This window comes from Pagrus major, chromosome 7 (genome assembly GCF_040436345.1).
Source record: "Pagrus major chromosome 7, Pma_NU_1.0".
Classification (NCBI taxonomy): Eukaryota; Metazoa; Chordata; class Actinopteri; order Spariformes; family Sparidae; genus Pagrus; species Pagrus major.
The window spans coordinates 23867872-23891926 of NC_133221.1; the positions used below are offsets into that span (position 1 = coordinate 23867872).

The 24055-nt window shown below is 39.4% G+C and overlaps 1 protein-coding gene across 2 annotated transcripts in view; it reads right to left on the minus strand.

The window, feature by feature from the left end:
• Positions 1–2261: 2261 nt before the first annotated feature.
• Positions 2262–24055, minus strand: part of LOC140999584 (oxysterol-binding protein-related protein 2-like) — a 28808-nt gene continuing 7014 nt past the window's right edge. The window contains exons 1-14 of one of the 2 annotated variants that reach the window (XM_073470056.1): positions 20787–20825; positions 17311–17665; positions 13752–13878; positions 12639–12714; positions 11997–12131; positions 11607–11704; positions 11300–11482; positions 11059–11166; positions 9678–9767; positions 9288–9408; positions 8586–8711; positions 7997–8120; positions 7522–7612; positions 2262–6903 (exon numbers count right to left, since the gene is read on the minus strand). In XM_073470056.1, coding sequence (XP_073326157.1) covers positions 6801–6903; positions 7522–7612; positions 7997–8120; positions 8586–8711; positions 9288–9408; positions 9678–9767; positions 11059–11166; positions 11300–11482; positions 11607–11704; positions 11997–12131; positions 12639–12714; positions 13752–13878; positions 17311–17347 — 1419 coding nt within the window. In that variant the 5' untranslated portion in view covers positions 17348–17665; positions 20787–20825 and the 3' untranslated portion in view covers positions 2262–6800. Of the gene's footprint in view, positions 6904–7521; positions 7613–7996; positions 8121–8585; positions 8712–9287; positions 9409–9677; positions 9768–11058; positions 11167–11299; positions 11483–11606; positions 11705–11996; positions 12132–12638; positions 12715–13751; positions 13879–17310; positions 17666–20786; positions 20826–24055 lie in introns of those variants that run through there. The other variant, XM_073470055.1, reaches the window with a different exon arrangement.

Consider the following 24055-nt stretch of genomic DNA (forward strand, 5'->3'; position numbering starts at 1 on the left):
GAACTTGTGCTTTGTGTGTGTAAAACCGACAACATGCGTAACGAACGAGAGCAGATTTGAATAATAAACGACAAAAAATTCATTGTGTACGTATGTGGCTGACTCGTGCGGACTGTTTAAAACTCATTAAAAAGTTGTATTCGGACATTTAAAAAAAATAAAAACATATTGGTCTGTGTAGAGTTTCTATACATGTTGTGTTTGTAAAATGAGATGACATAAAAAAACAAAAAAGGGAAAAAATATTCTGGCTTCCATGTAATTTATGGGTGGACGGATCATTTTTGGGGGTGATGGAGATGAAGAGGGCGAATTGGACAATGGAGATGTGTAAAAAAAAAAAAAAAAAAAAAATCAATAAAATAACCCAATTGAATGAAGAAAAGAGGGTGAAAATAAAATACAGAAAAAGGTCAAGAGCCTAAAAATGACTACAAAGTGTTCCATTCACTGTTGTAAGTGCAATGAGCTAAACTTCCTGTTTCCCCATTGTAAAACCTTGTGTATGTTTCCGTGTATTCCTCCTGTAAATGGGTGTAGTAGACCTGGTGCATCATGCCATGTAATGTGATGAATGACAAATTATGACCTTACAATACATTTCAATCAGGAAAAATAAATAAAATACAAATACACAAAAAAAAATGTTGTGTAAGCTCTTATTTTGGTGGGTAGTTAACTGCATTTTTTTAAATTTCTCATTTGCAAAAAGTATCAAGGATTAATAATGATGTTGTTTTTATTTCTTTAAAATTCTCTTCTTCTTCTTCTTCTTCTTCTTCTGTTCTTTTTAAAAACATTTTGTCAGTGGTTCTCAAACTGTCGGGCAGGCCACAGTTACTATCTTTGAGGAGAAGAAAATGCAGATGTTACAGTCCGTCCAGTGTCAAACTGATCGCTGTGAGAGAGCACGGGTGGTTGGAAATGACAAAATCACATTGAGGGGTATCTCATTTTACCTTACAGATCGGCCGTAGGAAGCTCATGTTCACCCTCTGTTGACACAAGGGGATCCCTCTGAGCACAGCAAACAGCAGTTTGGGTCACTCCCTAATTTAACAAGGTCCTTGATAAAGAATATCAGGTAAAGGAGATCACAGAGGTGTGGCACTTTGAAAGATGAGGCAAAGCCATTATTGTCACATATATGCTTTCCTAAAGGGCAAACAGGAAGCTTCAGGTTACCCGCCTTAGGTGACGGATCAGGGAACCAGGGAAAAGTACATCAGGGATGATCACATCCATAAGGGCAATTTGTTGAACGCTGAAAAAATTAAATCCAACCCGGAGTGTCTTAATTGTCTCTCAGCATCTTTTGGGGAAGCAGTCTGTCTCTGACTGCTCTCATCAGTCAACCCTAAGAGTTTTTTGGTTACATGTTTTCAGAAAAATAGAAACTTTTCCCTCCTCAGCAACCAAGTGGCTTCTGTACTGTTGACTTACAGCAGTTGTATCATGATCCAAAACAAATATTATTGAATAATGTCTCTATAAAGGCTGTCAGCACAGCCTACAGGCATCTGAAGCTGTATGATCATTTGGATCGGCTGTAGAATAAGCTTCTCTACTAGGATACAGATAAACTTAACTACATCAAAGGGTGGGTTTTATGGAAATGAGGAGGAGCCGCCTGAAAACAAAGATTTTTTTCCCCAGCACAATGTCCTTTCAGATCTGACTGCTTTGGAAGAGTCTTTGGCTTACCTGCTTTTTTTTAATCAATCATATTCAGCTAAGCTGTAACAGGTAAATGAAGAAGGTCTGGAATTCCTCTCCTCTCCTTCAGAATAGATATACTTGTTCTTGAAATCATCCCATCCATCTGATGGATTGTGCTGTAAAACTATGTACCAGAAACTGTGTTTTCATCCGCCTCATGCTGTTGGATACAACTTTCTTAGGGCTACGCAGGCAGACCGAAAGGGATGAGAATGGTCGTAAGTTCAACCTGTCATGTTTGACAAAAGAGGTTGTGTACTGTATATTTCCCTGACACACAAAATGGTTTGGACAGTCTCAAGTTACACAGAATACTCAGTACAACAGCTCTACCTTTCCTGTTACTACACATCACGTCTGATTCTTTACACGTCTCGCTCTGTAGTGAATATTATTTACATTGCCAAGAACCACAGATTTGTCTCAGAGGGCTTTACAGTGTGAACCTTCGCAGTATGGTTCATATTCAGAGAGATAGAGTCGTGCTGATGTAGTCCTGAGAATTCACTTTATTCTAAAAAGAAGGAGACGTGTTCAGAAACTGAAATTAGGATTTTATTAGTAGACATTTCCCCCGTTCATTAATCTACCAAGCTGTCCACAGATTGGATACGACCCCGTACAGTCCCCCACCTCAAAATAAAACATCTGGTACAATGTTCTCACCAAAAACTGTTTAAATACTATAAAAATAAATCAATTGCACAAAATAATATGCCATTTTGCTTGTGATTACCTCTGTGCAGCACTTGTACACATATACTGTATAACATTGACAACCCCATGATACAGTCCAAGAGAAGAAGAGTAAAGACATGTTTTTTTTTTTATAGAACACTCAAAGCAACAGAACAACTTAGATCTAGTTTAACCACAGAGCTCTGAATCAGCGCTGACGAGTGTGACCGTTCATCTAGCTGCTCGGACTGCAGCTTAAAATCACTTTACAGTCAAAAACTACTGGAATTTACTACTGCAGCTGTATTGAGTTGACACCCTGCTGTGGGTACAACTCAAGTAGTGTTTGTGTGATCGATTTTTATTGACTTTTAACCACTGATGAAGTTCTGGGCATGAAAATTACAGTCTGAATCCTGCAGCCCAAACAGTTTTCAATTCAATGCACAGTCCGTCTTTCTACACACTGTAGTAGTTAGTAAATGTGACAGATGCAACGGCCACAGCAAAATATACACGTTAAGTTGGTGAAAGATGTTCACTTCAAGCCCTGATGAGACGCTCTGCTCCTCTGTAACAACAGCTCAGATTTGTGTTTAAGTGAAAAGAGAGAAATTAAGAGCTGGATTAGTTACAAAAGAGAAAAAAAACAACAACAAAATGTTTTCATAAAACCTCAAACATAAATAATACACATAAATAAAAAAAAATATAAGTGAATGAGGAAAAGGTAAACAGACAAACCAGGAATTAAACTAGACATGGAAATATACTTTAAAAACAGACACATGGAATATTACGTTGGTCCAAGATGCGATACAAAGCTGGCTGTAGTGCCAAGTAGTTCAAAAAGTTATAATCTTTTCCAATTCATTGGAATTTATTCAGATAAACTATGGAGCTGAAGTCATGAGTTGGAGATACATCAGAGTATTCAAGCTAAGAAGCAGGTGTGTGTGTGTGTGTGTGTGTGTGTGTGTGGGTGGGTGGTTGGGGGTGAGGGGGACGTAAAGCTACTGTACACTGACAGACCACACATGTACTGTTCATGTTGAGGTGCAAAAGTTGCATAGAGTTGGTGTTGTGAAATAGCTCCTGAATGCACTGATGAAAACGAGACGTCCAAACAGCTCATATTTAAACTGCAGGAACAAGGTGAGTTACTTATTCAAACCAACAACTCAATAGAGTTTGCTGTTAAAAAACTCACATTCTCACCAGTGCAGACAGGTCTGCAGGGAGTGTATAACGGTGTGATGACAACCTGGAGAGTGGAGGGTTGTAACCTCATTATATATTTATCTAACTGAAATCTTTTAAACAACAAGACACATTAAAACAAAACCTTTGACTGTTTGTATCAGCTTCAGAGCAAAAACAAACAAAAAAAAGATAAAGGGAATTTTAATTTGACCTAATCTTGCATCTATAATGTTATCTAATGATAAAGCGCATGTAGCTCTAAACTAAATGTACCAAGCCTGAATGAGGTCTGAATGAAAATTCGAGTCCCGCTCTGCTGGAGTGAAAGGCAAAAGAGTGAAAGACATCTATCTATTTATTATATATTTGCAAAAACTAAAATGAAGCTTCAGAGCAGCTAACGTTCAAATATATTTACTGGGCGAAACATGGAGTCATGATGATGTATCTCATGTCTGAGGTCGAGCCACTAGCTTAACAATTCAGAACGTGCAGAAGAAAGACACACTGTTCACAGGATGTCTCATCGAGTTAAGAGTTTGTGTACATAAAGCTCTAAAATACTTGATATCTAGTCTGTCCAGCTGTGTTGCGAGTCCTTCAGGAGTACCATCTCTTTTGTTGTGTGCTAACATTCATTAGAGCTGTTAGCGAATCAAATGTTTGATGTCCACAGTCTCCTTTTCACTACAATCAGTATCAGAAGAAAAAAACAAAACATGGATGGATTATGAGACAAAAAGCCCAGGAGCACAGTGATGGGTAACACCCTCACCTACTACTCAGGATGAACGCAGGCCTGGGGATGGGCAAGACAACCACACCGCAAGACACAAATAACTGTTTTGTTTTTGAAGTCTTTTTATGTATCTTTAATCATTTTGCTAATTTTGTGGTCGTTCTGCGTGTCTTTGTAGCTGCTTTTCTTGTTGTTTTACGTATCTCTGTAGTAGTTTTTCTACTTTTTGTAGTTGTTATATGAGCCTTCTTCTAGTCATTTTGCATCTGTAGTCAATTTGTACTGCTCTGTTGTCATCTCGCGTCTATTTTGTAGCCTTTTTTCACCTCTTTGTAGTCACTGTGTCTCTCAGTAGTCATTTTACAAATCGTTCATCATTTCAAGTGTCTTTACGTCTTTGTTCTGAGAGGCATTTTGCGTCACTTTGACAGTGATTTTGCGTTTCTTCCAGTGGTATTTCGGTCGTGAGCCCTTGGGCCTTTGAGCCTGTGTCCTGTAGCTCAGTTCAGTAATCCATCCATTCTCTGACATCCAATCCAGCCGGACAGCAGAATAGCTAACGGTGCATGATACATTATATTACACTAACATGAATAATGTTTTCTTATGATAATAATGTAAATTTTGAGGGTTGACATTGTCAAATTCCCATCATTCACACAGCAAATCCACTCTCTCTTGTGGTTAATATGGCTTTAAGTGTCTGTACATATTTATTCACTCATTCATATGATGTTTGTGCAGGTATGTTACTGTCGCTTACATTTAATCAGTGTTTATATTACATCACTGTCCCTCAGTGTCACACAGATTGTGGTTGTGCATTATCTGGGAATTAAATATCCACTTAAAATTTCAAAATCGATTTATAGAGATTGAGATGTAACTCGGTGGGAGTGAATTTCACTTGAATTTTCATTCCTTTCAGATTCAGATCCAGATGCACATGTGCGAGGCACCTTTAGATTTCACCGTGTTCTGTCGGTTGTAAAAGAGATTTCTTTTTTGGACAGCAGGTTGCTTCAGGTCAGTACTACTTTAAACAGATTGAATCGATGTGAGCTGCTAAACCCTGACTTGTGACGCGCCTGTAATGCCAGAAAAAAAAAGTGCCCTGAAAATGTACAAACCGGAGGATGAACAATCTAATTTTCTGCACTTGTGTGAAGCCTGTTTTGAATATCAGTAAACCTCAGTGATGACTCAGGAGCCAGCAGCTGCCATTCAAGCTGCATATAAAAATTCAAGTTCAGTGCTGCTCTACATGCTCTTTTAGAAATCCGCAGAGTGAATTTACATTGGGGGGGGAGCGTAGTGGATTGTTAATCACACTGTACATTTCTAACGTAAGTAGAGCCGATACTCATTCTTACAGACACAGACAGGCTACAGGCCAAGTGTTAAGACAACAGAGTTGCATTTTGAGGGTGTGAACTGCTCAGTCATGCAACTAAACCTGTGCTCCAGTCGTTCATCTGTTTCCATGTAAGAGAACATCGGATCACAAGTGGTGTCTTTTATGATCCGACGTCTGGTCCCGCTCAAGCTGCACATTCCACCCTGCTGTCGAGGAAACATCCGCTTTCTCGTACTTCTCTTGATTTATGTGAATGCATAAAACCTTCAGTTGAAGGTTAATGGGAGGGTAACAGTCCATACTAAATATTTCAGGGATATGACACACAGGACAGTAATGAGTTCTTGTTTGCATTCGATGCATCTTGACCAATTGAACCAACACCATTTCTTTAGAATTTTGTTTCTTAAAGGGTACAATATACTATTTATCTTTTGAGTGCTTGAAAAGTTTCCACAAAAGCAAAAAAGCTTCCTCGAGATCCATCTTCAGTCGAAGGAGCATTCACATCCCTGATTTCCCCGTTGACTGGGTGTCCGTTCATGTCCATAAATCCATCACAGATGATTATGTCTTACTTCATATAGTTTCTACTCATATTTATTCATTAATGACACATGTGACTGTTTAGTGCTGCCATCCAGAGGCTCGGCAGGTGGATCCTCAGAGGAGAGAGTTTGATTGTAAAGACGTTAAAACATTCAGATTGGATCTGTGAGTCTGTGGGCCGATGACTGTTGTTTCACACGTACCAACTCTCTGCCGCTGCGATTGGTCGGGAATAAAATGGGTCTTGTGCTCTAAACGATGCCGGGGCAGAGAGATGGGAAACGCTTGCTGGTCATTACGAAATCACAAATGATGAAAATAAAACTGAAGTGAAGACAGATGAAGAAAAGACCTGCAGACTTTGTGATGCACATTTGGCTTCTGTGTAAATATTTCCAATCTGCGATGGGTGTGTCAGTCAGTTTAAAGATGATGATGATGAAGGCAGTGAGATGAGGATGGGTACGTGGATTCTTAACATTTCTCTCCATTTTATGACAGGCAGATCATCGCGGGTTATAGAGGAGGAAGAGGACGATGAAGGCTAGAGGGCTATCAGTAGATATTGGGCAGGTCCTGGTAGTTCCTATTGAAGTAGCCACCGGTGTAGAGCCAGCCCTGGGAGTTGGTGTACGGGTTGGTGCCCATCTGGAACCACCTGAACGACACACGAACACAAACACAGATTAAATGCATGTCAAAATGTACACAGTCGATTCAGTCATTTGCTAAGTAAGGACAATATTTTAAGTTTATTGTTTTTAGTGACTTTGGTCTATTGTTGCTGATTAATAATTACCTCAGGGAGGTTGTATTTATTTTATTTAACATTATCCAGCAACTGAAGGTACTTAAATACCAAAATAAAACCTGCTTCAAATGTATGAATCAGAATGCTGCTATCATCATCTGTTCCACTTGAATTTGAATTATTCAATATCAACAACAAGAAGACTTATCACTATCATTGTAAAAGTGCATTTATGCTCAACCTCCTCTGTACAACAACTATCAAAAGCAAAGTTGTTGACAGATGTTGGCAATGCTGATGAGCATAAAACTGAACATCTTGTGACAGCAGCTTACTTGCTTGTCAATCACTTTCATCGAGTCCAGATGTAACCACTCTTTGGTGTTTCTGTAACATGAGGCGCCTGATATTTTACCGCTTTCAACTTGTTGACTAGACTACAACAGTATCCTCATGTTAGTAACATCCCTATGTTTAACTGACACTGAAAGTTAGTATGCATGTGTATGTGTGCGTGTTTCCTACCTGGTAGACCACTCTTCATCATTCCTGGCTCTCTCCTTTCTGGCAGTTCTCTGTTTCTCTTCCAGCCTCTCCTTCTCCTGGCTGGCTTCATCTGCACAAGGACGAACACACACACACACACACACACACACACACACACACACACACGTAGGAGAATTGTACCATTTAGCTCAAGCATCAAGGCTTAGTAAATTAAGTGTTTGCATCTCTCTTTACACATTTCTTTAATCACTAACTCCAATCAAACAGGGACACAGACACCCAGCAGGTGGCAGCACTGTCTCATTGTTGTATATTCTTTGTGTCCCAACAGAAGCCATTTACCACATCATACTTTCAGATGTTCAGTGTTTTTCAGCAGCAGAGATGTAGCATCACTGGAAAGTGTTTGTTTTTTTTCCAATTACTGAGAGAATAATCTAAATGAAACAGAATTCCATTAAAGGCCAATAAAGGACTCTTTAAATCCAATTACCCATGTTGCCACCCTCCATGGCTCTGATGTCAGGCCTGAAGCGACAGTCTGTGGGAGCCAAGATGGCATCCATGCCAGGCTCTAGCTCATTGAGGGACATTGCAAAGTTGGTGAAGTTGTACATCTGGGGAAGGAAGAGAAACAATTAAGGATATTACGTGTCTGTGTGTGTACAAATGTAGTCTTGAGATGCATTTATCAATCTATAAATGTATCAATTTATAAAAATCATAAATAGTGTCAATGCTGCTTGGTTAAAAATCCATTGATTACATCTGTATTTCTGTATCGTGTTTGAGTCCATCCAAGCTTTTCATTAGGAGCTTTTCCAATACAGAAGAGTAACACCAACGGACCAAAATGAAAGATTCACAGGCTAAACTGTCAGTTTTCAGTTCTGAGGACTATCCCTGAAATGTTCAGGAGCATTTCCTGCATGGCGTCAAGTGTAAATGGGAGCAGTCGTCAATATTCAGGGAAATCTGTAGCACCAATTTTCCACCTCCTGAAGTTATTTCAGTAATTTACCAGGAACTACGCATAAAAGTGGCTTTGAATGGGGTTGTGATTTTCCGTCGTGTTTGTATACCTGAGCAGAGTGTGCCGGTCTGGAGTCTATCCTCCACAGCAGAGTGCTTCCTGGTACAACAGAAACTGTCTCCTGGACATCGGGCATGTCATCTGCATCATCATTCTCTGCTCCTTCCGACTCCTCCTGGAAATGATACAAATTCATTATAACTTTTGTTACTCTGAAAAAATGCAATAAGAAATGTTCAGAAGCAAACTGCAGCTTCCATCACATTAGAAATGGCTTAATTTATACTGTTTCTACATACATCTATATCACAGTGTCTGTCACAATTTGTTGTGCTTCAGTGGGGCTCTTTCCAAACCCAGCTAGGACACTACACACATGTTTGGCAGCTATTATGCTTCACTACAAATGACAAAGGAGACTAAAGCTGAATAGCTCAGCATCAGCCTACACAAGCCTGATAATTTACCTGGATAAGACCACACAGAATGCTGTGGGCACCAATAGGAAGTCAAGAGAAAAAGAAACAAATAAACAGCAAACACTAGAATTATAAAGACACTAATTGTAGAAAATTAGCAATTCAGTAATATTCAGAATCTGGGTGAAAAACGGCCAATAATATAGTTTATAGAGTCTTTAAGCATTCTAAAGCATTTTATACTTGCAGGAGCTTTTACTCAGTGTTATGGACGTATACAAAAATATTGCAGGCAACAGTTTAAGATTTAAGAAAGCACAACTCATTCTCACGTTTTTGTGCTTCTTGTTGTCTCCTTTCTTCTCCGACTTTTTGTGTGCCTCGTAGGCCTGAGGGTCCACACTCCACATGCACTCAGTCCACTTCCCATAAATAACGGCGTGCTTCTTTTTACTGGACAGAGAAAGACAAAAGACAGGAGGGAGCAGAGGAAGAGGAAGCAGGAGAAGAGTGGGAGGAGGAGGGGTAAGATGAAGAAAAGGGCAGGAGAGGAAAGTAGAAGCAGTGTAACAATCAAAAGAATAGACAAAGAGGGGGGAGAGGAAGAGGTGCACAGAGGAGATGAGAAAGTAGAGAAAATGAAAAACCGGGGTTAGACTTTCTAAAATGCTGTAGAATATCAATACTGTAGGTGACGTAGCAGTGCAGGACTAAACTCTAACCTCTTATCCTGGATGTATCCCTCCACCTTGTGCAGCTCTTTGCCAAACATCCCACAGGGCTTGAAATTCAACACACACTTGTCTCCAGTGCTGCAGGAGAAAAGAGGAGGGAAACCAGTTTACGTCTCTTCAACAGGTTGGTTTTTCAGAGTTATGGTGATATGGTAAATATTTCCTCAACGCTGATACACTGGAACTTTTGTGCTGTTTGTTTTAATGCAATAAAACTTTCACAAACTGTAATTAAGAGTATTATTAATGCAATTTCATTGAACAACAACACCAACTTAGTTTAAACCTTCCTTAGAGGTGTGATGTCGTAACAAATTTGTGACTGAAATTAAATGCAGAAAAAAAGGTAATGTCAATCAAGCGTTCCCTGTTTTCCATAAAAAGGATTTATCCAATCAGTCCATCAGCAGAGCTTAGTGCGAACTGTGCAAGACTGTGATTTGACTGCTTCACAGCTACTGGTGTGATTCTGTGCAACTGTGTGAACATGACACAGAGCGTGACAGAAATAAGGACAGTGCAAGCTTAGCAGAGCTTCCCCGGATAAATAAAGGTTTTAAAAACAGTGATCCCGGGATTGTATGCCTGAGAAGACACACAGAGGGTAAACAAGCTGCTGGCTAAAGTATCAGCGTAAACACTGACAGAGTAAATGAAGGTGCCGAGCAGGAACGCTGAACAGCTCTGAGAGCAGCAGACATCACAGTTTTACAGTGCTTTATTCGAACTCAACTGTGGTTCAGCTTCCTCTGCAAGAACCGAGGAGTCAAAACTCTGGAGAACTGGGGTGTGTGTGATGCTCAGTGATGCTATAAAGCTGATGATGATTCCTCTTGAGTTAAAGGTAAATTAACCCCATAGATGACTTAACCCACCCCAAAATTATTTTAACTGTATATTAGAATGAAAGAAAAGAAAACTATTCCCAAGAAATGTAATAAATATTTTTTGTTTGAAGAAGTTTGTCAGACAAATCCAATATACTGCATTTGCTGTTCAAATCACTGTATTTGCATCACAAAACAAGCAATTAACAGCCATCATCTAGGGCTTCAGGTAACTGTAAAGTGCATTTTTTCACTGCTTTCTGACATTTTATAAACTATAGATATAATCAAGTTAATCAGTGAGTGTTTGAAGCTTCTCTCATTTTTTAAAAGGAGCACAATGTAGTTTTGGGAAAGAAATTCATATCAGAAGAGAAAGATCTTCATTGACTGTTTTTTAATGTGCCTAAACAAGGTAACGTCACAGCAGCACGTCAGTTATGTTAAAAACAAACTGCACTCATGCCTACAAATGATATGATAGAAAAAGAAAAGAAAAGAAAATGCAAAATCACAGAGTACGACTCTGATGTTTAGTTTACCTGTGGTTGACTATTTCCACTGTGCCATACTGCTCTATCCACAGTTTGCCCAGGATGATGTTGTGTACACAGCAGAAAGGGTTACTCCATGTGTACGCCTCGCTGTGTCTGGAGGAGAGGAGAAGAAAAATACATTAAAGCATTGACTGATTTTGGATTGTGTTTTATGAACACACACACACAAGCACACAGACAGACAGACACACACACACACACACACAAGCGTCTCTTTTGGACTCACTTGAGTAGCTCTAGTGTGATGGTCCCTTTAGGCTCAGCCTCGACGGCCCTGCCCCAGAACTTGAGTTTGGGGTAGATGGAGCCATGGAAGACGAAGTCCCCGGTTAGGCTCTCTGCATGAAAGGCACTGACTGGGGGATGATGGGATACCTGCTCTGATACCAGCCGGAAACCCTGCTCCTCTCTGTAGACAGCAGTGAAGAAGAGGGAGGATAAATAAACTGTTACAACTGGGAGACCTTACAATGAACAATGATTGTGTGTGTGTGTGTGTGTGTGTGTGTGTGTGTGTGTGTGTGTGTGTGTACCTGATGAGTTCATAGGTCTCTCCCAGCAGAGGGTTGAAGGGTTTTCCAGTTCTGTCCCACTGAGACGCAACTGCTGACACAGCAAAAGCAGCTACTGCCTGATGACAAACAATAACAAACCATGTTAGTGAGTGTGTATCACATGGAAAATATCTATATTTGTGTGTTTTATTCCCATGTGTGTTTGCATGTTCCAACCTTCCTTTTTGGGAGCTGGGGTTCGGTCAATGAGTCTAAGTGTTTGTGTGTGTCAGGTGGATATACATGCATGTTAGTTGACACACACACACAAATGCACATCATCTACATGAGGTTTTGCACTGAATCCACTGATCTCCACTGTATTTGATGTGCATTTGTGTGTGTGTGTGTGTGTGTGTGTGTGCGTACCTGCATGCGATCTATGGAGTCGGACAGCGAGCAGGCTCTGTTGATGAGGTAAGTGTGTTCCATGTATTCGGAGATTCTCTGCAGGAAGCTCAGAGGCTCGTTGAGGACGATGGGCATCGTGATCTTTGACAGTTCCTGTGAAAAACACAACATCAGATTTTACATGTGACCTCGGCTACAAAGAAGATCCTGTGTGAAATCATTTCTTAGATGCTCGCCATTCTGGTCCCTGCTGAATCCAAACATTTCCATTAATATCTACAGACCGATGTTGAACAATGGCTGCCTAATGTTATTTTGTCATTAAATGAGCCCTACAGACCCTTTTCATAGCAGACATTTTCACTGTAGGAAAAGTACAGCTGTTAACAATAATGTTAACGATGGCTCCATTCCTTTAAGTGTCCCCGTGACCCATGTCAGTGAGTGAGCATGCACAATACTAGATACAGTGGAACAAGCGCAACTAAATGGAATAAAGCCATCATTAATGTAAGAAGTTGCACCTGTGCTTTTCCTGTGGGTTTATTGCCCACTAAAGACGTTTCCATCCATGCAGGGTGTTTGTCATCAGGATATTGATGCTAGCAATAACTGTATGTATAGAAAAGTAGCATTTAATTTAACTGTGCAGGTTCTTACCAGTCCGATACATTTCTTCAGGATACTCCAGATACTGACAGAGTTTCTGGAAAACATAGGCGCAGGTAATGACTCCCTGAAATGGTAGAAAATAAGAAATGATTGGGGCTTGAATATTACGCACATGCACAAACACACACCCCAATAAAGTTAAATAGCATAGTATTGGTTTCATCAGCCATCTGTAATGTTTCTACGAGTGCTTAAACTTCAGAAGGCCTTAGTTTTTTTTAGCATCCAAACAAAAATATTTCCAGAGATGATGGTGATATATAAACACTGACACACACACAACAAGAGAGAAGAAAAGCATTTTGTTCTCTCATGCCTGCTGTCAGTATCACTGTGTAGCAGTACCAACAGTATCTGATCTAACAAGCTGGAATGAAAACAGAATGAAAACAAAAGTTGTAGATAAGATGAGCATGTGGTCTGTCAGGACTGCTTCCCGGCCTGAAGATACAGAAATGCTGAGATGCTGTGAGAACATCATATTCTGATGGTATGAGGACAAAGAGAGACCAGAACAGATTTGTTCACATGATTAAGTCGAGGCCCTCTTTCCTAGAGTGGCTCTAGTTGAATGAATAGACAAGTGTTAAATTTCCCCCATGTATGTCCCTGCTGCGGTGAAATAAAAGACATTTGGCAGCAAGTCAAATGCTTTAATGCCTGAGTCAACAAAGTCAGTCCCCCTTTGACAGCAATAAAAGCAGCGCCAATTATTTTCTCTTGTTTCTTTCATGCTGAATTTTGTAGAGACATGATCATATTTCACAAAACTGAACAAGCAGAACAAGTCACACCAGATCTGATGAGATGAATCCTGGGAATAAAAGGTCCCGTCTCTTCCAAACCACATTAACATAACCACAACTTTAATGAAACTAAAAACGACTTAAAAATTTGTAAACAAAAAGATATTTTAAAAATGTGATTGGTTCATCAAGCACCGAAAAAAATACTTTCACAATAAAAGCATTCAAGCCTATTAAAAGTCTTGACTTAACACATTAAACTGGTTTCAGTATGAGGCTTCAAATAGCCTCTGGACAGCTACAAACATACAAATACACGCTGCAGGAGCAATGCAGTGCAGGAATGCAGCACTACCTGTGTTTCTTGATGCCGTTCTCCTGTAGGACTGATCCATTGTTCTTCTGACTGCTGCCGTCAAACACCAGTGCATCTTTGAAACTGGCCTCCGACACCCCTTCATACGATTCATCCGAATCCAGGCCTGTGGGGTGGAAGAGACAACATGACACAGGTGTTATAGTTTACCTCTGCAGAACATCTGCTCATCTGCCAGTGTATAAAAAGCTACAGGTATAAGACTGTAGGTCAAATAAAAAATAAGTCTTCAGATTAAATAAAGATGCACTGCACTCTATGATTGATTTTTGGGAAGAATATGACTATTTTGTTTGCTCACAGTCATTGCAGACATTTGCATACTGTTTTGCATCAGGAACTTCTTGCCTGTTTGACTGGCAAATATCATTGATTGCCTGAAACTGTTTAAACTGACCAACTTCCTTAGTGACACAATGGTGAGTCACTCTACAAACTGTAAAATTCATGGTCATAACGCCAAAGTTTCAAAATACAATACACGTCAGGCTCAGTAATGGTAAAAATAAACTGTCATGGTGCAGCCATATGAAACTGTGTAGACCAGTGATGCACTGACCTGGCGCGTAAATCATCCACCCACCACCCACCCAAATGAATTACTTTCTCCGATTTAGAAAGCTGCAGCCTCAAGAACATTTCACTCAACCTCTACCAGTCCCTGTAGGTTATACTGTCTTTAAATTATGTCAAGCAGCACAAGCATTCCAGTTGATTTCTTCATTGTGTGTTGTATTGATGTATGAGTGTTTTCTTCAAACCATTTATTTTATAGACAGGAGAGGCTGCTTTCAGTCATGTTAAACACATTCAGACGGCTGCTTTGCTCAGAGTAGGTAATTGCAGGTAATTAATATTTTAATTAATATTAATTTTAATATTTTCGTCTTTAAAGATGTATTATTTCACACATCCACATGCCGTCCGTTATTTATCATAATTTTGATTTCCATGCTGGCCCGAAGCAATTGAATTTAGAATGACAGTATGAACAAGAGTTACATACAGGATCAACTAAAAGTTATGTAACAACAACTTAGACTGAGATTATATCATCACATTGCAAGATTGACTAGATTAGATCTCGACTCGATTTCCTCACTGGAAAACCACACCAAAACAGACACACCTCTAGTATGGAGTGTCTGTTCAGACAAATATTTATTTCTGTTGTCTACATTTCATTTGTTGTAAATAAAGCTACATTACTTAGCCTGACAGCAAGAGTAAAACCTATATGTGACTGACTAGGATTTAGCAGTAATGGTTTGTGGGAATATGTGCTGGTGTTGACCTACACCTTGGTGGCATCCAGAACATGAACATGGTATGTGAGTATTTGATACGTCAGGGTGGAGTTCTGTTGAAGGTGAGGCCTTAACAACAGCTAAAAATAGGCCAAAAGGTTTATTATCATTTAGTAAACATGCCTGACTCAGCTGTCAGTAGTGCAGTACGTCAAAGGTATCAGCCAGGTGTGTTCTTACCATATCAGGTAAGACATTTTAGATATAAATGTATCACCAAGGCCTCTCACATGAATATCCAATATGGAAATATGAACCAGAATATTACTAAACTGTCTGACCACATTAAAAAAAGGCAATGTCAGCAGTTCGGCGGTGCATTTTTTGATAGAGATGAGATATACTATTTAACTAACTCATTCACATTCAATTATTCAGATTCAAGATCAAGCAAAAAGCGATATTGGCTCAGAAACTCAAAGAAAATCTCCTTACATGTGTAATATATACAGTAATAGGTCAAAGTTTGACAAATAAAACGCATTATCTAAAATAAGAGGTCCAATAAGGCAACAAAAAAATAAAAAAATAAGACCGAGCTGGAAGCCACTTGATGCTGATCACAGCTAACCCTGTGGACACGTACTAATGAATAATACATCTGCCCTGGTCTGCGCTGCATCTGCCTCAGATTAGTAAGGTGATCATAATAATGACACAAAGGCCGGTGTACACGCACACACACACACACACACACACTTGAATCTTTTGTTTATATCTGCATGGAAACAGCAACCTGCAAAAGACATTATAACAGTGACAGCACAATGACTGTACTGTACGTCAACATGGGCGTCTAGCAATATCCCACGACAAGGACACAGCAAAGGTACACAAACAAAGATGCTAATAATTGTTGGCAGAGAACAACACCCTGCTTTGCCCTGCCCTTCAACCCTTCAGCTGTGCACCAAACTCAAGCTATCAAACAGACACAAGAGGCTTGAACTAAAATGTCTCACATTTTCACTTACCTAAATCCATGTCTCACAAATATATCCCAGCTGTTAAACTGCTATCACCACAAGACAGTTTTTCACAGAATGAGTGAAGCCCCTTCAATGTGAGGATAAAATACTCAAAAAATGCATCTCTTCAAAGTTCATTTCTCCACACTATGGCGAGTCAGACCCCTGGAATGCAAGTCAAGCTACGCCTCTCATAGTAAATAGTCCTGATGCTCTGAAGGGACACACAACTCGTAAAAAACGTCCCCGTGATTTCAAAGCAACTCTATGAGGATATGTTCTCATCAAAGTTACTTTGTAATTATCTAATGCATGGATATCAGGCCCTTCATGGTAACTGTAACATCAGCATGCAAGGCATCCCATGGTTGATGACTTGGAAGACTGCTTGCCTAATCTCTTTATAGAAGCAGAAATCTGAAACCACTTAAGATAAATCAATACGTGAAAATTGGGGGGTTGGTGAGTTCATTTAACTGCCAGCCTCAATACAAGACATCAGAATAAGAGTGTTGCCCTCACCACCTAACTGATACCCCAACTCTATTGTCTGCCTCTGCTGGAAAAATAAAACAAAAGTTTCACACTGTAATAGGACACGTCTTCTAAAAATGTGCACACAAATTTATCTCACTGCTTTTTTCCTGTGTCTATTTCTTTATTTCTGCAAATAAAGTACAAAAACATACAGACGTGTACACAACCATACGCTCTCACAAAATCCAGGGTGTTGACATTACTGATCATGACTGCGAGACAGCAGACTTCTGAATTATTGAACTAATCATCAGACTAAGGCAGGTTAGGTTCCATTGGATGGTATTATGCTTCTATGATGGAGACAAAAACAGACCTCATCTAATTAGGACTGACAGCCTCCTGCTGCTAAAAACAGTGTCACAGTTCCTGAGGACAAAATGAGATCCTAATAAACATAATTGATACCTACATGTATACACTGTACACACATCAGCCACAACATGAATAACATCGATAATCTCATTACACTGCAAAGCTATAAGCAATAATAATTGATTTAGTAGTATTCACTCAATAAAGCTGATAACCTGAATCATCATGAGTGAATGATTTGCTGTACCAGTCGCTCTACAAATGAGGATAAGCGCCATGTTTCCATGGAAAATGCCAATTCCGGTTAAGTTAGAGGACATTGCCGGAAGTTGCGCCCATAACTCACACAATGCATCATGGCAGCTAGGAACAAAGTGGATAGCTCATCTGCAAACACACACATACTCCTACCTGTGACGGCGTCGTAGAACTCATCTTCATTGCTCATCTTCTATAGTCAAAGCCGACCACTCGTTCAGGACAGATGTACAACTTCTAGCACATGTTCCTTTTGGTGGCGGCCCCTCAGAGTTCCTCTGGAGGGAGCTCTGTTGATCAAGGTACCCTCTGGAGTGTCACCACTGCAACAGCACAATGTTCGTTCAATATCCAAGCAGGGAATGTCCCGAATTTAGTTTGACCACAGGGAGATGTCGGTCAGAGCCAATCGGCTGTTTGATCAACAGACAGCACGTGGACGCTGATGTAGGTTCAGTGTTCAGTTTGTTGCTTTGTTTGGCTTCGTTGGGAGAAGCACATTAGTGACCTGTAGAGACAGAAAAACAACACCAACTAAGTCTTCAGTTTCTGAATTTACTCAGGTTAGTCATTGTAAAACAGGAGACCTGTGTTTACAAGAGCCAAAGTCAGGATTGACAATATGTCTAAAACAGGACAAAGATTTGAAGCAGCCTCACCATGGTACATGGAAACTGCAATATAGTGCTAAAAAAAAACAATGTAATTGCCCAAATCAAGTCTGTATTTTAAGCACCATTGTGAAAAACTATGTATCTTCACACCTACTGTTATCCTCCTACTTTAGAGAATGACGTCTTAGGAAGTTACACAATGGGAGATTTTCTGTAATTTATGCAGCAACGCTGGAGTGAGAACTTTCTAAAGTAACATGCTGTGAGATCGAAAGCGTACACCTGCCCCGAAGCAGCTTTGTAGTAGTCCATATGCAGATGACACAAAATGCTAAGGGTCATTCCCAGCTTTCTACCAGCTGAAAATCTGCTTAGTCTGTCTGAGCAACAAGCTTGTCTATCATGGCCCAGTGAGTGCAAACAGAGAGTTTTCTAGTCCAGTGATTACATAATCAGGACACCACTGTCACAGGCATTCAGGGTCTTTGTTACCTTCTGTTTGCTAATTTGGCTCTCCAACATGTTCAACTCCAAACCTCAAATGGCCTATCAGCTTTGAAATCCAAAACAAGAATTACATTTTGTCATAATCAGTTCAGCACTTTGAAGATTCATCACTTTGAATCTCAGCCCCACTTCATACTAATATCAGGGCAGTAATAGCAGGTTCAGAAGTACCACTGAGCAACAAATGTTAGAACAATTTGTTTGGCAGACAAAATTATTACAATATAAAGAAAACACTTAGAGGTTGTCCTTTGTTGCTTGATTTCAGACATCCCTGTACTCACTCTCTCTCTCTCTTTATATGAACTAATCACTTTTAAGCAGGTCAGTTGCCATTTATGAAACAGGTTTCTGATTGGCTGCCTGCTTTGTTTGCTCCAAGTTACAAAAATAAATCTGGATAACAGCCTTTGTCTCATTTTGTTGGTTTGCCAAGAATTCTGGGAAGGCTTTTCTTTTGAGTTTAGCAGAAGTGGGCAACTAAGCAACTTGTGCACATTTATCCACTTCAGGGTTTCACTACATTTGTTCCACAAACACAAAAACAAACTTGTTAATTCCACTTGCCTTTACAATGTTTATCATAGTGCTTACAATACATAGATGACACTGTCTCCACCATCTTTTTGAATGTCAATGAGTAAACCAGTCGACAGGCTGTAATACCAGTTTAACACTTTATATAGAGTGAAGTGACGCCAACAGGTTAAGGAGTGTATCAATTAGTCACCCTTGAAAGCAAAATAGGTTTTGGAAGGAAACACTTCACTGTGCTAGCAGCAGAAAACTATTCTGCTGTATAAAAAGGTCATATCTAATTTCTATCAGTTACACATTGTTTGGCCCAGTACTACTGCCAACTTGACCACATTTATCACATTGACACAGAGAATATGATCCATGATGGCACAAAGTTAATCCACTTGTTTCTTTCATCACTATAACCGGCATGCCTGACCTTAGTAACACTGCACGGAAACCAGACAGGCATGAATCAATTTTATCACAATGACACAGCCTACATGGCAAATACCACAAATGTTGACTTACACACTGACTCATCATTTGTAACAGAGGCTCAGCAGAAGGCTAGACCACCAACATTACACAGTAACTCTAAATACAGTTCTTTATCTACTTTATATTCATTTATTCATGGTTCTAAACATCAGGACATCAAATATTCTACTTTCAAGTACTGACCAAAAATGTGTCATTGAGTGTTAAAAAAGGGGCAAGCTGCTTAAGTGAATGATTGTTAGGATTTTTTTCTTCATAATTGTATTTGGATATTTCCTCATGAATTTCTTTGCTCAACAGTAATGCATTGAGCAGTTAAGCATACTTCGTTAATGAAAAAAAGGTGGTAAAGAGATGTTCACATTGTCTCATCTTATTGAAAACTAGATTTAGCTGGCAGTCCAGACTAATAATATACAAGTTGAAGATTTTGAAGTAATTGAATAAAAAGTATTAAGTGTATAAAAGGACTGTCAGGACTGAAAGCAATTGCTGTATTGACATGTATGATTCCAGTGAATAATTTCCAGTGAGAAATATGCCATCTTCACTTAGAGACTATTTTTACAGAGGAGTACAGAGGACTGATAGAGATCTTCATCACATGGTGCAACGACAATCACCTGAAGCTCAATATCAGAAAGACCAATGAGCTTGTGGTGGACTACTGCTGTATTCTACTATAAGTGTGTAAATTCACAGAAAAAAAAAAGTAAAATTCCCTGTATGTGTTCACATGCTTGGCCAGTAAAGATGATTCTGAATACATAGAAACTACAAATTCTAAATTATGGATGCTTCACACACATTTTTAGTGTAAAACTTCCATGTATTTACACAAGAGAAATTATGTATTATTTCTTATTTTCGGAAAATCTAAATTAAAATTCCTTTGAAGCAGTGGTCAGTGAAGACTTCATAGCTTTTTCTTGCCAAATTTGATATGTGCGCAAATTTGTGTTGGAATAAATTACAATAACTGTATTATGTGCTTGGTTGCTCATGTGTGTTTTCTATTGCACAGGTCTGCTGAATGAGTTCCAAAGTCCCTACTGACTTTTCAGGCCATATATGTTTAACATACTTTGCATGTATATTTTGCATCCCTAGAAAGACGGTGAGAAAGCGGAAAAATGAAGAAAATGAGCCATTCAGTGTCCCACACTTATCAAAACTAATAATCAATAGCTAGTTAAGACATAACAAAGAGCCTGAAAGCTACTAATAAATTGTGTCTGAATGCAGCCTAGGACATTAAACACTGCCATGTAGCCATGGAACAACTGGTTATTGTTCCTAATCATATCACTTAATGTCATCTGCACTTACACTTTTATTCAAAATGGCTTTATTCTTCAATGAAAGGCTGCTGCTTTACAAGCAATATACAGAGTTACATTTAGGTAACACAGAAGTAGTAGAGTATCATTCAGTATTTTTCCAAGACTGCATTGCTAACATTGTCAGAATGACAAAATCTTTACATACCTGTGGTGCAACTTTAAATCCAGGGAGAGACAAATCATTTTGTACAGTCATTTATTCTTGAACTTGAGGGGAAAGTGTGCTCATTCTCTCTGTCCCTTCCTCTCAGTCGCCTTTGGCACAGTGGAAGGCTTTTACCGAAGTAAAGGTAACGCCTTCAGCACACAAATGAACTTTGGCCACTGTGTCTACTATTGATGAGGTGACCAGAATGTTTGACAAGCTGGTATTAGATTGTTCTAACAGCTAATGCAAAGTCAAACCTTGAATTTTTTTAAGCTGTTATGGTTTGTTGGCATCTATTTAATCTTTAGTGATGTGCTTTCATTGGCCAAATGAAATAACGGATGAAAAACCTAGGTTTCTTGCTTTGTCACAGGCACTTATACTATACTATACTATACAAGTTATACAAGCATTTCTCAATCCAGAGTAGAGGAAATAGGACAATTTAACTTTTCAAGTATCAAAAGATACAAAGTCAGCTTTTCCAAACTATGGCCTGCTTCTGCACGGTGAGTCGCCAAGCCTACAGTTGTGATAATGACCCTTATAAGGCACATGTCTGTGGATCATTGCCTCAGTAGTAAGTGCTCTACCCATGCTATGTGATCATAACAAGAACCTACAGAAAACCAGATAAATTAAGCAAATATTAATTTACTAGAGTTTTTTTCTCTGCATAGTGTGATATTTTACTATTTTGTTAATAGTTTGACATTTGTGTTAGGCCAACACTGAATCTTTACTGAAAAGTTTAGGTCATTCTGCAGTTACTGCCATATTTCAACAGACTACATCTTTTTTTTAAAAATGGCAGGCGATAGTGTACAGACTCTTAGTCACGAACTGTAAAACAAATTGATTTCAGCCTTGAGCATCCTGTCTTGGAAACAGTGAAAACTATTCAAGCAACAGCACTGTGTAACGAACAGCATGTGATGCCTACCTGTGTGTCTGTGAATAAAGCAAACATGGCTTGAAATCTGATTTGCATGAGTTATTACAGGCTCATCATTTTGCTCATAGCTGAGGCCACACTTTACAACCCTATTGCTGCTGAACTGTAGGATCCGTTCATACCAAGAATAATAATGCTTTGCTGAACAGTGTCATTTTTCTTAAGGATCTGAAATAGGCAGCATCAATATCTGCCCAGCTTTAACTTATATATAAGAAAATAATAAATGGGACACAAAGACGTAACGTGAGCGCATTGAGCACCAACAAACTCCTTTTCATTTTCTCGCCCACATGTCACAAATAGTAACAACTCTTGCCCTATGGCAACTCTGAGGGACACACTACTTTTTGTGCTCTCTGGTGGGGGGCCCTATTACGTCACTATGTTCCCGATAGCGCAGGTCTATGACTGTCAGCCATGAGCCATGGAAGATGGTATCGTTACAAATTTTTCCTGGTATTTCGGCCTGCCTGGGTTGTAAGGCACTACTGACTGCAAGTCACCAATTCTCTAAGAGGGGAATCGCTCAGCATCTGTAATCAATTTGACTGTATTAAAGCTAGTTAACATTCTGCTTCCAGCAATGAGCTGAAACCACGCCTGGGAGTCACCACACAGTTCTTATTTTCAATTGGGTAACAGGAAGCATCCTGTTGTCGACATGTCTGACGCTCCTGCAGTCAAAAAATTTCAGGCTCCTGTTCTCGAAACAACACATTAAAAGCAGACACATTTTAAGGCTGGTGTGCACAGAATGTTCCTTAATTATGTGGCGAAAAAGTATGACAACCTCTGGTTGAACTACCACCTTCAGGCTGTGCTTGGCCTTTCTAAGTTGTTAAAGATGTTAAACAGATTCTGCTCCTTTAAGTTTTTCTAAGGCATGGTTGAGGAGGCACACTCGAGATGGAGACCTCAATAATTTGGTATGCATGTTTGAAAAGAAACAGGAACTCAGCGCTCTCAACTCAACAACTACAGATGAAAGTGAAATTAAATACTTCAGTGTCCCTGATAAACCAATGTTACTGCACTATTTTTTGTATTAATACAAACTAAAACCTACTTTACACTAAATTGCAGTTCTGATCTTTATTTTTATTCAGTTGATCTTGTGTTTCTAATCAACTCAATTTTCCATACCAGAACTGTGTAGATTAAAAAAAAAACAAATGAACACACCCACACCAATGGACACAGAGAGACGGAGAGCCCTTTGATTGGCTGCAAGAGGCTCTCGGATCATATCGCTCATTCTGTCACGCCCGTGAGCCCTTATGTAACTATGACATACATGGCACCATACATACACAACTAGCACATCCCTCCATATTTGGACAATAGTTTATCACAAGTCTAAGGGTCTCTTTAGGCTAAGATGCAAAAAATATATAGACAGTTTGAGTCATACTAAAGAAACAAAGATAGGAGGACCCTCAATTTCAAAGTTTAACATCTACATAAGTAAAGTTAGTAAAGTGGTCCAACAATAATATCCCTTGTTCCAAATTATCATCAAGGTTTGCAAATTAACAAACTCTATGACCCCATGGGCCTCACCTTTTCATTTGGCACGCTCAGCTTGTTTCTTTCCAATGGCAAATAACCTCATTACCAATCATTTGAAACCTCAAAGACAAACCTACCGACGCAGCTGTTCCATTCATAAGTCCAGTGTACAGACACTAGCCTAGCAACGTGTCTCTGTGCTGTCCTCCGAGGACTGGCAAAAACATCCAAAGCTGCAGGGACAAAGAGCGAGAGGACCAGACACAGACGGAGAGAGAGAGACAAGGAGAGAGAAATTAAGACACAAGAGCTGTTGCCATGCGAGTACTGAGCGATGATACAACACACACACAGCTCTTTGTTTCTCTTTACACACACCTATCTCAATAGGTAACACACCTCTGCAGCCAGTGAAACACAGACCACAAGTCAATTATTACAGACACACACTCACATATACACACACACTCTCTGAAGCAGAATGAGATGAATGCTCATTGATATATATGATGAGATGTAGAAAGTAGAAAGGGAAATATTTCAATTCAAGTTGCCTGAAACAAAATAGAGGATAGTGGATAGTGGAGTTCAGTAACTAGCTCGTGAATAGTCCTGCCTGGCCAGATGAGTGGCTTCTCAAAAAGGGATAATTGGTGCGTTTCTACTAATACCCAGGAACTCCTAAACCAAGGGTCAACAAGTACATTTGTCCAAGTGCCAGGTTTTTTTCCAAGCAGACACTGTAGGGACCAGACTTTTAAATAAGAAAATAATATTTACACTTAATTGGCCAATTAAT